The sequence below is a fragment of the Ovis canadensis genome, chromosome 17, assembly GCF_042477335.2.
Source record: "Ovis canadensis isolate MfBH-ARS-UI-01 breed Bighorn chromosome 17, ARS-UI_OviCan_v2, whole genome shotgun sequence".
In the NCBI taxonomy this organism is placed as follows: Eukaryota; Metazoa; Chordata; class Mammalia; order Artiodactyla; family Bovidae; genus Ovis; species Ovis canadensis.
Window position 1 is genome coordinate 54,634,161 of NC_091261.1, and position 14,239 is coordinate 54,648,399.

Here is a 14,239-nt window from a genome sequence, read left to right on the forward strand (position 1 = left end):
ACAGATTCTCAATAGTTTAATGTCAGTGGTGATACTGATAAATAGCAGCTTTCATATTGTGCTATGAAAGGTGTCAACATCTGGAAGATATGCATTAGTCAATGAACCCATATTTTCCAAATGACCAGTGTATGATGTTATGAAATCATGCCTGATAAAACTAGCCGTTCAAAGTGCAAGACAAACCAATGAGTTTTAATAGAGTGAAAAAGTTTACCTATATGGTTTTAGATGGTATACTGCAACTGACCTATGCCTGTTCAGCTTTTACTAAGAAGTAAAATCATCTAAGTATATTGAAATACTGTCCTTTTCCAACGACATACCTATGTGTGGCCAGATGTTTTAATATACTTCCACAGAAGCAACATACACAACCAGAGTGAATGCAGAAGCACATATGAGAATCCAGCCGTTTTACATTAAGCTGGACAGTTAAAAGATTCTCCCATCCCCACCCCCAAAGGAAAACAATGCCATTCCGAATTTTTCTGGAAAATAAATTTAATTTACATGAAAATGTCTCTTATTCAACAGAATATATCTTTTTGTTATTAAACTTTAAATTAGTACTTCTGCCATTGGAAAGCAGGAATCAAAATAGTTTAAAGTCAACGCCCACCCCTCCCTGCTTTGCGCTATTGCTATAAATTCTTTTAATCCTCTGTATTACTGAAAGCCCCCAAACGCCCGCCCAAGGATGGGGCCTGGAACCCTGCGATTCGCGGCTGCAGCGCCCCCTCCCGGCGGCCCTTGGTCGGAGCCACCCTCGGAGGAGGGATGACCGCGGAGGCTTCTGGGAGTTGTAGTTTGTCCTGCCCGTGGGTCTCACTGACGCAATTCCTGTGCGTCCCTAGCAGCCGCCATCCACTCGGCACCGGCCCGGGAGAGCCCTGTTCGGTGGGCCGAGTTCCATGCCGGTCGCGGTGACCTGAGCTGGTGCCGGCCGACCTCGGCTGCCCGAGGGCCGTCGCCGAAGCGCCCAGAGCGGGTGACTCAAAGTCGAGAGGGAGAACGAGCAGATCTGGTTGCAAGATCCAGGAGGTCGGCTGGGAGCGCATCTCCCCCGCATTCCCGCGCTTCCAGTTCAGGGTTCGGGGGAGCGGGTGCGCGCCAATTCCCTCCAAAATCAAGGGGGCGGGACCGTGCAGAAGGTCTGGCCTCCCTCACGCCTGCCCTGGCCCAGTCGCGTGTGTGTAGGTGGGGACGAAGTGACGCCGCGGCAGCGTGAGAGGAGGGAGGTGCACGTCCTCTGGTATCAAGAGGGTCCCGCGTGGGCGCGGGCTTGGCGGAGAGATCTGTTCCCTCACGATTCTCTCCTCCCGCAGCCATCGGGTCCTGTCACTCTCTTGCAGGGAACTCAAAACTGGCTGTGGGGATGGCCACCAGGGTCCGGACAGCTGCCATCTGGGTGAGTAGGGATTTTCTTTAGTTTCTGAAAAACTCCCTAAAGACCGACGTGTGCTCATCCGTCTCTTCCAGGGTTGGCGTTTGCATGGAGTTCCCTCTCCCCATCCCGCTGCCAAACCACTGGGCCTCCTTTAGGTAACGTTAGACCGTCCAGAAGCGCTTCTTGTCATCAGACTGTTAATTTACTCACTTCAGTCTCTTTTCTGCCAATTCTATACCATGAATCTTGAGTTAAAAAGACGTAATCATCCATCTTCCAGTTTCTCCGACACACATTTTCTTAGTTTTTCCCTTCTGTGTCTAAGATTTTGGGACCTCATTTGGGAAATTACGTATTTGTCTCTTTAGTTATTCAACAGTTTTATTGTCTTTTGTTTGCTGGATCCTAGGGCAGGTGCTAAGGGTGCAAAGATAAGTCATTCTTGCCTTGGAAGAATTGTGATCTGGTAGGGATGGTGGGCAATAAAATGTACAAGCACAGTGACACCTTAGGGGTCCTCTGAAAGCAAGCTGTGAAAATGTGTGGGGACCTACAGCACAGGGTCTGTTTTGGAAATAAGGACACTCCAAGAAGTGCCTCAGGGATTAATAAGGGAGTCTTAAACTGATTTGAAAGGTAAGTGAGGTGAACAAGGGACAGCCTAGGAAAAGGAAGGAGTGTGCAAATTTTAGAGGCTTCAAATGATCTAATATGTTGGTGAACTTTGAACACTACAGTTGCTGAAATGTAGAGTTTAGGATTTTGCAGGGGATGGTGGTGATGGAGTGTAAGAAATGAGGCCAGAGCCATAGGTAGAGATTGGATCGTAGAGGGCTTTGAGGGTCACATTAAAAACTTGAATTTGGGGACTTCCCTGGCAGTTCAGTGGTTAAGGCTTGGAACTTTCATCATTGTGACCCCAGGTTCAATCCCTGGTTGAGGAATTGAAATCCTGCAAGCCACATGGTGCTGCCAAAAAAAAGAAACACCTTGGATTTTATCCTCTAGTGGAGAAAGATTCATTGAAGTATTTTCCAAAGGAATTTTGGGTGGAACAGTAAACATCAGGCAATTGATGATAAGGCTTATGTACACTAGTGGTTTTGAGAAAAGAGACAGAGTCAGAAGCAAGTGGACTTGGTAACTAGTTGGATGTTGGTGAGGGAGCAAGAAGAGCCAGGCATAACTGCTGGAGGTCTGCTTTGTGGCCCTGGGTTGGGAGGTACCATTTCCTGAGTCCGCAAAGACTATCAGAGTTGTTCAGGAGGGCCAGGTGGACATTTCTGTTGGATATGGTGGTACCCTGCAGATGCTGGTGGGCAGATGGGTAGGCATGTGTCTCAGTTCAAAGGTCTGGACAGGTTACAATGAATAGGTCCAGCTAGGTGAGCTCAAAGAGCAATTGTGCCCTGGGAAGAGGACCAAGGGCAGTGTGCACGTGATGAACAAGTGAAGACAGTGGAGGAGGGGCTGAAGGTTGAGGAGCCCATCAGAAATTAGAGAAATGGAGAGATTTGTGTTTCAGAGTCAGAAAAAGAAACCTCAAAAATGGTTACCTATGAGATGACCCAGAGAGGTTAAGTAATGTTACATCAGAGAAGTTCACATTGGATATGGTGGTGATGGTAGTGGTGGGTTTTGCTGGTAATATTTCCAGAGCAGAATGTGAATGTAGATGTGTATTGGGCAGAAGTGGAAGGAGAAGGATGGAGGGAACACGTTGGTTGCCTGTTTAGTGGGAAGAGAGTGGTAGCTTGAGGAAAATCCAGTGAGGTACCATGGTACAAAATCAGTCAGCTTCCTGTTTATCAGTTAGCTTATTTACGGTGGCGATGAAACAGTTGAACTACTATGAACCTAAGCAATGCAGAGTACTTACATAAAGAAAACTTTACAACTTCAGTAATACAGTGTCTGCACTTCCCAGCCATGGATCTCAGCACTTTACAGATACAAACTAATCCTCACAGCAACCTCATGAGGAAGACAGATGACACAAATGATGAAGAAACTGCTTAACAGGAAATGTCATTGTTATGTTATACATGGCGTTAAAATTGATTGATGTGAGATTGGGTGCTTGGGGAAGGCCTCATGGAGGAGGTGACGTTTGCCAGGGCTGAGGTACCAGAGCAGGCCAGCCTTGGGAGAAGCAGGTGAATGAACATGCGGGGTAGGAACAGCCATTGCCAAGGCCTCGAGGTGGGGGAGGTTTGGTGCCTTTGTAAACAGGAAAGAAAGTCCCCTGTGGCTATGGTTGTGGGGGAGGGGAGGGGAGGAGACAGACAAAAGGATGTCAGAGGCCCAGTCAGGCTGGGAAGCTGATGTGTTAAGAAAAAAGCACAACATGAGCTAACTTGGTTTTTCAAAGCCCTTCTGGCTGCTAAGTAAAGTGTAGGTGAAGTAGGGCAGAGGTGACCACAGGGGTCCAAATGAGAGGTGGTGAATGTGCTGTCTAGCACAGTAGAAATGGAGAACCTAGACAAAATTGAGGTGTGTTTCAAAGTCGAATCCTCTTTTCTGAGAATCAGCTTATGCTGGTCAACTAGTCCATCGTCCCCCTTTTTTTCTTTTTTTTAAACTGCATTGTCTTTGTTGCTACACATGGGCTTTCTTGAGTCTTGGTGAGCAGGGGCTACTCTCTAGTTGTAAGTGTTTGGGCTTCTCATTGCAGCAGCTTCTCTTGTTGTGGAACATGGGCTCTGGGCATGTGGCACACAGGCTTAGTTGCCCTGTAGCATGCAGAATCTTCCCAGAGCCCTGATCAAACAGTGTTCGTGTACTGGCTGGCAGATTCTTAACCACTGGACTACCAGGGAAGTCCTAGATGTGTCTCTTAAATAGCATCATTCTTTTTTTTTTTTTTAATAAATCAGTCTGTCAGTCCTTGTACTTAACTGGTATGCTTCTTGATCTTGATCATTAATGTAATTACTGATATGTTTGAGTTTAAATTACCATCTTACTGTATTTTTTCTATATGCTATACCTGATCTGTTTTTTTGTTTCTTCTCTCTTGCCTTTTTTATACTGATAATTTTTTATTCTTTTTCTCTCTCTAAGCAGTTTGGAAATCAAACACAATATTTCTTTCTCTTTATAAAATTTAAATGTATTACTTTGTATTCAAGTATAGCTGATAACAGTGTTGTGATAGTTTTCAGTTCTGTTCAGTTCAGTTTTCAGTCGTGTCCGACTCTTTGCGACCCCATGAATCGCAGCACGCCAGGCCTCCCTGTCCATCACCAGCTCCCGGAGTTCACTCAGACTCACGTCCATCAAGTCCGTGACGCCATCCAGCCATCTCATCCTCTGTCGTCCCCTTCTCCTCCTGCCCCCAATCCCTCCCAGCATCAGAGTCTTTTCCAATGAGTCAACTCGTCTCATGAGGTGGCCAAAGGACTGGAGTTTCAGCTTTAGCATCATTCCTTCCAAAGAAATCCCAGGGCTGATCTCCTTCAGAATGGACTGGTTGGATCTCCTTGCAGTCCAAGGGACTCTGGTGGACAGCAAAGGTTCTCAGCCATACATACGAATGTATCCATTCTCCCCTAAACTCCCCATCCCATCCAGGCTGCCATGTAACATTGAACAGAGTTCCCTGTGCTATAGTAGGCTAAACACATTATTTCTTACTTAAAAGTTTTTTTTTTTAATTTAAGTTTTTATTTTGACATAGTTTTAGATCTTACGTCCATCAAGTCCATGACGCCATCCAGCCATCTCATCCTCTGTCGTCCCCTTCTCCTCCTGCCCCCAATCCCTCCCAGCATCAGAGTCTTTTCCAATGAGTCAACTCGTCTCATGAGGTGGCCAAAGGACTGGAGTTTCAGCTTTAGCATCATTCCTTCCAAAGAAATCCCAGGGCTGATCTCCTTCAGAATGGACTGGTTGGATCTCCTTGCAGTCCAAGGGACTCTGGTGGACAGCAAAGGTTCTCAGCCATACATACGAATGTATCCATTCTCCCCTAAACTCCCCATCCCATCCAGGCTGCCATGTAACATTGAACAGAGTTCCCTGTGCTATAGTAGGCTAAACACATTATTTCTTACTTAAAAGTTTTTTTTTTTAATTTAAGTTTTTATTTTGACATAGTTTTAGATCTTAGAAATGTTGCAAGAATAATACAAAAGTTGTTTTATACCCTTCATTCAGATTCCTCAATACTAAAATTTTATTGGACCTGCTTTATTTTCTCTCACTTCATTCCTGGCTCCTCTCCTCTGTTTCTCTCCGTGAACATACAGTTTTTTTGTTTTGTTTTGTTTTGTTTTTTAACTGAAAGTTATTTGCAGGCATGATTTTCCTTTATCTCTAAATACTTTAGTTCTTCTTACCAATGAGAATAATATTTCACATAACCGCTGATTCAGGATATTAACATTAATACAATGTTGTTATTTCATTTATAGGTCTTATTTCGATTTTGCCAAATGTTCTTTATAGAAATTTTGAGAATACTGTCCTTGATGGGTAAAGAATAACTTGAAGTGTGCATTGCAGTGGGTTGTCCTGGATCTTTCATCTAACCTGGAAATGATACCTTTCAGTGAACAGTATCGGATTCATGATCTCTGAAGAAGATTTAGCTTTGGGATCAAGGACCAGGCTTGATTACTCAGAGCTTTTGTGTGGCAGAAGCTTTATTACAGTGAAAGGAACAGAGAAAACCTCTGACGTAGACATCAGAAGGGAGATAGAGAGTGCCCCCCTCACTAATCTTAGCAAGGGAGTTATATACTTTTTCAGTTGGTTATTACAGTAAATCGAAAGAATGTCTCAAGTTTGTAAAGGTCTTACCAGACCCACTGCCACAACATAGTTACTGAACATTTTATGTGACTAAGATGAAGGAATGTAGAAATAAATGTTTGTCCTTTTCTCCTTGAGAGCCCCAGACCTCTTTCTCTTCCCAAAGGACCCCAGACTTCTTATCAACCTACCTAAGAATTAACTCTCTCAAAAAGTTTCTCAGTCTGTCTTGTCAAGACATAATGGTTATGGAGTCCAGGGCATTTTGTGGAATATCCCTCAGTTTGGGGTTGTCTGCTGCTGCTTCTGATTCATTTCTGAAATGATGTATTCTACTCTGTCGCATCGGGGCACTGGTGACTGCTGGTGTGAACTTGACTCACCTGGTGAAGGTGGTGTCTGTGCTTTCTCCCCTGTCAAGTTACTCTCTCTTCCATTTGTAATTAAGTATCAGTTGGGAGATGCTGAAGTGAAGTGAAGTGAAGACGCTCAGTTGTGTCTGACACTTTGCAACCCCATGGACTGTAGCCTGCCAGGCTTCTCAGTCCATGGGATTTTCCAGGCAAGAGTACTGGAGTAGGTTGCCATTTCCTTCTCCAGGGGATCTTCCCGACCCAGGGATCAAACCCGGGTCTCCTGCATTGGAGGCAGACGCTTTACCTGCTAAGCCACCAGGGAAGCCCTGGAAGATACTAATGAGACTAAATAAATATCTTCTTACTCCTCAAACTTTTACCCACTCGTTTAGCCCTCATGCATGATTCTTGTATGAAGTTTTGTTTTTGTTTTGTTTTTTAAGAAGAAAAAACTGTCTTTTTTTGCTGATAGTTTGTTATTATATATAGAAAATCCTAAAGCCTCCACCAAAAGAGTGCTAGAGCTAGTAAACAAATTTAGTAAATTTGCAGGATACAAAATTAGTATACAAAAATCAGTTGGAAGTTTATATACTGACAATAAAATATCAGAAAAAGAAATTTATTTCATCAAAAAGAATAAAGTAGGAATAAATTTAACCAGAAATTGAGAAATCTGTACACTGAAAATTCTAAGGCATTAATTACAAAAAAGAAGGCACAAACAATGGAAATAAATTTACCTTTGAACAACATGAGTCTGAATTGCAGGGAACCACTTATATGTGGATACTTTTTCAATAAATACATATGCCAGTACTACCCAATCTTCAGTTGGTTGAATTTGTGGATGTAGAACTGCAGATACTCTGGGCCAACTGTAATGTTATATGTGTGAATTTTCAACTGCACAGGAGTCGATGCGTCTAACCCCCATGTTAGTCAAGGGTCAACTACATATTCCATGCTCATAAATTGGAAGAATTAATGCTATTAAAATGTCCATACTCACCAAACAACCTACAGATTCAGTGCAATCCTTATCAAAATTCTAATAAGATTTTCACAGCGATATAAAAAAATTCCTAAAATCTGTTTGGAACCACAAAAGACTACAAATAGCCAAAGCAATCTTGAGATAGAATAACAAAGCTGGAAGTATCATACTTCCTGATTTTAAACTATATTACAGTGCTGTAGTAATCAAAACACTATAATATTGGCATAAAAACAGACACAGGGGTCAGTAGAACAGAATGTGTGTATGTTTGTGCAGTTGCTCAGTCATCTGACTCTTTGCAACCCTGTGGACTGTAGCTTGCCAGGCTCCTTTTGTCTGTGGGATTACCCCAAGAACATGAGTGGGTTGCCATTTCCTTCTTCAATATAACAGAATAGATAGTCCAGAAATAAATCCATGCATATATGGTCAGTTTCCTACAGTGGAGCCAAGAATATATAATGAGAAAATAGGTTCTTCAATAAATGAGGTTGGAAAAACTGGACAGCCACATCACATAAACAGTGACACTGGACTCCTATTTTATACGACAGACAAAAATCAACTCAGAATACATTGAAGTCTTCAATATAAGATCTGAAGTGGTAAGACTAGAAGAAAAATAGGAATAAGCACCTTGACATTGGTCTTGACAGTATTTTGGATTTGAAACCAAAAGCAAAGTCAACAAAAGCAAACTTAACTAAGTGTGAATCAGTTCAGTTGCTCAGCTGTGTTCAACTCTTCACTACCCCGTGGACTGTAGCACACCAGGCTTCTCTGTCCATCACCAACTCCCAGAGTTTATCCAAACTCATGTCCATTGAGTCAGTGATGCCATCCAACCATCTCATCCTCTGTCGTCCCCTTCTCCTCCCACCTTCAGTCTTTCCCAGCATCAGGGTCTTTTCCAGTAAGTCAGGTCTTTGCATCAGGTGGCCAAAGTATTGGAGTTTCAGCTTCAACATCAGTCCTTCCAATGAACACTCAGGACTGATCTCTAGGATGAACTGGTTTGGTCTCCTTGCAGTCCAAGGGACTCTCAAAAGTCTTCTCCAACACCACAGTTAATACATCAAACTAAAAAGCTTCTGCGCAGCACAGGAAACCATCAAAAATGAAAAGGCAATCGGTGGTGTGCATATATAGAGAGAAGGCCACAGGAGGACACAATGAGGAGATAATGACTTTAACAAGCCAAGGAGAGGGGCCTCAGAAGAAACCAAATCTGTCACCTTGAACTTGGACTTCCAGCATCCAGAACATGATATCTGAATTAAGCTCTTAGAGACTTGACGCTTCCACTCGGAGGGCGCAATTCCCATCCCTTGTTGGGGAACTAAGATCCTGGCAGAAGCACCTCTGTGCTGCTGTCTCTGAGGGCTGTGTCCCACCTTGGCCTTAGCCCAGCAGCCCCACAGTGCCCAGGAAGCCCCAGCAGCAGCCCATCTCCTCTTGTGTGAGTTTTTTTGTACTAGTTGACAAATGAACTTAATTTTGTTATCTTGTATACTCATTAGATACCTACCTACTGTTGGAAAGCTGTGCCTTCCCTTCCCGTCATTTTTTAATCTGCTCTGCTGTTTCCTTTTAGACTCTAGTGCAGCTTATGATAGACTTTCTTGGTCTGTGTGTCACCTACTTCTCACTTGCCCACCTGTCTCTCCATGCTACTTGTAGAGAATTTCTTCCAGTTTGTCTTTTCGTTTACTAATTCATCCTAGTGTTGGCTGCTTAGTCGTGTCCGACTCTTTGTGACCCCAATGAACTATAGCACACCAGGCTCCTCTGTCCATGGAATTCTCCATAATGGGTAGCCATTCCTTTCTCTAGGGGATCTTCCCAACCCAGAGATTGAATCCAGGTCTCCTGCATTGCAGGCAGAATCTTTACCGGCTGAGCCTCTGGGAAGCCCAGTTTATCCTAACTTGCTATTAAACAGATTTTGGTTAATGTATTTTTTCATTCCTGTAAGTTCTTTTAAGTTCTTTTTCAAATGTGCTTGCTAAGTCATTTGTCCAAACCCTTGCCAAGTCATGAAGCTTGCCTTTATGTCTTCAAATCTAATATTTGATTTATAACCAGCATTCATCAGTTGCACTGTCTGTTGGCCTCTAGATTTTCTGTTGTTTTTTGGTTCTTGTTCATGTCATTGTTTTCTGAAAGGTTTTCTTGTGGGCTGGTCATTTGTTCTTAAAAATATCTCTAAGGAAAAATTTTAAATGTGGGATGAGGGTACCTTGGTCCAAAATACTTTGAAGTATTTTGAAGAAGAATCAGTTATTTCATCTGTATGTACTTCACCAGGCATTAAAAAAACCTACGTTTTCTTAAGTAAGTATAATACTACTATTTCGCCTAACAAAATAATTCCTTGGTGTCATGTAATACCTGCTTTTTGTTCAGATTCCTGTTTCCCCTTTTAATGTTGGCAGTTTTTCAAATCAAAATCCAAACAAGATACACACTTCTTACTATTAAGTCTCTTTTAATCCAGAGTAACCCAACATTCATTCTTTTATCCCCCCTTTGTCGTTTTAAAGATGCTGAGCCATTTGTCCCATAGAATATCCTTCATTTTAGGTTTATCTCTGTTTTCTTCTGGTCACTTTAACATATTTTCTGTCACCAACATTTCTGGTAAACTGAAATTTAGCTTTAAAGACTTTTAGATTCACTTATTAATGTTTTGGGGCAAGGATTCTTGTTGACGCCTTGTATTTTCACCTCAGGAAGCACGTTGTCTGGTTGACTCTCTCTTGACAGTGCAAAGATTGATTGGTGGGGTGGGGGTGATGATGTGGTGGTGGTGGTGGAAAGTGTCCCATCAACCTTTTCTCATAGTTTTCCTCCTTTAATGACCTTCCGTTCAGCCAGTTGTTTCACAGTATTTACAAAGTAGTGACTTGCTAACTCTATCATTCTTTCCATATTAGTAGCAGTTTTCTGAATTTACAACCCTTCTCTAAAAAAGAACATTCCTTCATTAATAGAACTGTTCATTAATCCAGAGACACAGTTTGGATAGGCTTGGCAGATACATGCTTAATTTTTTTTCCTTTAATTGCCAGTTTTCACTAAGGGGGTAGTGCCCCAGTTACCGCCATCGGTGACAACAGCGAGTTGTTTTTTGTTTATTTATTTGCTTATTTTTGGCTGCACTGGGTCTTTGTTGCTGCACGTGGGCTTTCTCTAGTTGCAGCAAATGTGGGCTACTCCAGTTGTGTTGCTTGGGCTTCTCATTGTGGAGCATGGGCTCAGTTGTGGTGCACAAGCTTAGCTGCTTCACGGCATGTGGTATCATCCTGAACCAGGGATGGAACCTCTGTCCTCTGCATTGACAGGAAGATTCTTAACCACTGGACCACCTGGGAAGCCCACTGATTTTTTTTTCTTTTTTTAAAATTTGAATATGATTAAGAAACTCATACATCTTAATACATTCATTTAGTTTCAATCAGTTGCAGTCAGTATTCTTTTAGTGGGTTACATTGTCCCAGCCTTAGCCAAAGGGAACCTTTTGAGCTTGACTCTGAGCCTTTTTTGGAAGACTGTTTGTCTTAGCTGGCTTTCTGGCTTCCTTGATTTGGGGCCCAAGAAGATGCTCAGGGCTCCTTTGACTATTTCCTGTCCCAGATGTGGAATCAAGCTTTTCTCCAGGAATCTATACCTTTTAGAAGGGAATGTGCTTGGGGACCTCAATTGACACTGGAATGTCATTACCTTTAGGCTGTTGGAGTAAGGAGACCTAGGGATCTTTGGAAAGCAAAAAAATTACAGTTCATATTGATGTTTCCAATTCAAATTATAGAGTTTTCAATTTTCTTTTTTTAATTACTCTCTTTGGGGTGGAAGTAACCCAGCTATTCACTGTGAGATGAATGGATAAACAATGGAATGTATATGTGTATATTCAACTTTAAGAAGAAATGAATTTTGACACATGCTACAATATGGATGAACATTGAGGACATTATTTTCAGTGAAATAAACCAGTCACAAAAGGACAGATACTACAAGATTCTACTTATGTGAGGTTCTGTTACTGAACCAGGTTTGTTCACCTAACATGCAGTGAGCCAAATGCTGGGATGCTAAAGTCTGTAGCAGAGAGAGTTTATTCATGAGCCAGCCAAGTGAGGAGATGGGAGAACAGATCTCAGATCTCCCTCCTTGAAGGCGAGGGACTTGAGATATTTATGGTATAAAGAACTGGTGGTGGTGGTTTAGTTGCTAAGTTGTGTCCAACTCTGCAACCCCATGGACTGTAGCCTGCCAGGCTTCTCTGTTCATGGGATTTTCCAGGCAAAAATACTGGAGTGGGTTGCCATTTCCTTCTTCAAGGGATCATCTTGAAGGTATATGGAAAGGTGATATTGGAGGTAGGGAAAAGATAGGCAGGCCTATCTCAGTTACATGCTGCTTTATGGAATACATGTTCAAAAGTAGAAGCACTTAGCATGATCTGAGGTGGAATTTTTGGCCCTCTGACGTCAGAAGGTCATTCATTGGACACGTGTGCAAGACCAGTTTTTAGTCAGTGGTCCTAGCCAGTCTTGGCTGCCTTGAACTGGACGAGCGCTGACTCCAGGTTTCTGAAAAACATCTTAAGAGCTCATTACTATGACCCATACATCAGAGGTGTTACCTAGGGGGTGGTTAGGGAATCAAAAGATAATTAAGGCAAACTTGGTCAGTGAGGGTGGCTTATAAGTAGAGGGGTTTTTAACAAGCTGTTCCTCTAGCTACTGTTCTGTAAGACAAGCTCAAGAATTTCTGTTGGTCATTTAATCCTTTCTGTTAATCCTATGGGGTATGGTTTCAGTTCCTAGAGGAGTCAGAATCATAGAACGTATGATCCATGATGGTTGTCAGGGAGCCATGGTAAGAGGAGAATGGGAAGTTATTGTTCAGAGGATGTAGTTTTGCAGGGTGAAGAGTTCTGAAGATGATTGTAAATGCTGGTAATGGTTACACAGCACCATGAGTGTACTTCATTGCACTTAACTGTTCACTTAAGTGGTTAAGATCATAAGTTTTATGTTATGTATTTTATGTTATCACAAGATGAGCTGTGACTCTTACCTCACCCAATACCAAAAAAATTTACTCAAAATGGAACATAGACTTAAATGAAAGAGCAAAAGCTATAACATTTCTAGAAGAAATCACAGGGGAAAATATTCACACCCTTCTCTGAGGCTAAAGTTCTCAGAAAGCTCTTTTATAGACTGTGCTTTTGGAGTTACAAATGGACAACACCAGGATAAAAACTTTTGAACTTCAAAGTCACTATTTAGAAAATGAAAAGTCACAGACTGGGAGGTAGTAGTATATTTGCAAATCATGTTCCTAATAACAGATATATCCAGAGTTTATGAAGAACGCTTACAGTTCAATAAGACAGACAACCTAATTTAAAAAACGGGCAATGAAACAGACACATCACCAGAGAAGATGAATAGATGGGAACCACCTGGAAAGATGTTTAACATCATGAGTCATAAGGGAAATACAAATTATCATAATGAAGCTCCACTTTATACACTCTAGAATGGCTGTAACCAAAAAGACAGGAAGTGTTGACAATGATGCAGAGAAATTGGAACCACTATAGATTATTGGTGGGTATATAAAATTGTGTAGTCACTTTGTAAAGGTTAAATATAAAGTTAAATATAAACTTACTATACAATGCAGCAATTTTACTTCTTGGAATTTACCCATGGTAAAGGAAAACATGTTCACACAAAGATTTGTATAATAACTCAGAACTATAAATGTGGATTAAGTCGTGAATGTACAGACAGAATGGAACACTATTCAGCAATAAAGGAGCAAACCACGGGTGTGTCTGTAACATGAATAAACCTCCAGAGCATTGTGCTGAGTGAAAGAAGCCAGGCACAGTATCTAGTATGGTCCCTATCATATGAAATGTCCAGATAATGCAGATTTGCAGACAGAAGCAAGGCAGTGGTTGCCTGGGGATCAGAGGTGAGAATGACCTTGGTTTTAGAGGAATCTTTGAGACAGTTGCAATGCTACAAACCTGGATTAAAACTTTCCATTTATTAAAAATCATTGAATTAAAAAAATACTCGTTTATAGAAGCTTTATTGGGGTATCATTTATATACCATAAAACTCACCTTTTTTTAAATTAATTCATTTTTATTAGAGGATAATTGCTTTACAGACTTTTGCTGTTTTCTGTCAAACCTCAACATGAATCAGCCATAGGTATACATATATCCCCTCCCTTTTGAACCTCCCTCCCATCTCCCTCCCCATCCCACCCCTCTAGGTTGATACAGAGCCCCTGTTTCAGTTTCCTGAGCCATAGAGCAAATTCCCGTTGGCTATTTTACATATGGTAATGAAAGTTTCCATATTACTCTTTCCATACATCTCACCCTCCCTTCCCCTCTCTCCATGTCCATAAGTCTGTTCTCTATGTCTGTTTCTCCATTGTTGCCCTGTAAATAAATTCTTCAGCACCATTTTTCTAGATTCCATATATATGTGTTATTATATGGTATTTATCTTTATCTTTCTGACTCATTTCACTCTGTATAATAGGTTACAGGTTCATCCACCCCATTAGAACTAACTCAAATGCCTTCATTTTTATGGCTGAAAACTCACCCTTTTAAAGTGTACATTCATTTTTAGTTTTCACAGCTGTCTAAATATTACCATGTCCAATTCCAGAACATTATCATTACTTCCAAAAGAA

General features: G+C 41.7%; 1 protein-coding gene across 4 annotated transcripts in view; it reads left to right on the forward strand.

Moving 5' to 3' along the window:
* Positions 1-830: 830 nt before the first annotated feature.
* The window catches only part of ZNF268 (zinc finger protein 268), a 36,429-nt gene continuing 23,020 nt past the window's right edge, over positions 831-14,239 (forward strand). Inside the window, exons 1-3 of one of the 4 annotated variants that reach the window (XM_069557334.1) lie at positions 857-1,044; positions 1,356-1,411; positions 1,483-1,545. Coding sequence is in view for 2 of the 4 variants with exons in the window: in XM_069557333.1 (XP_069413434.1) it covers positions 1,379-1,411 (33 nt within the window). In the remaining 2 variants the exon portion in view is untranslated. Of the gene's footprint in view, positions 1,107-1,355; positions 1,412-1,482; positions 1,546-14,239 lie in introns of all 4 variants that reach the window. The other 3 variants (XM_069557333.1, XM_069557336.1, XM_069557335.1) reach the window with 3 other exon arrangements.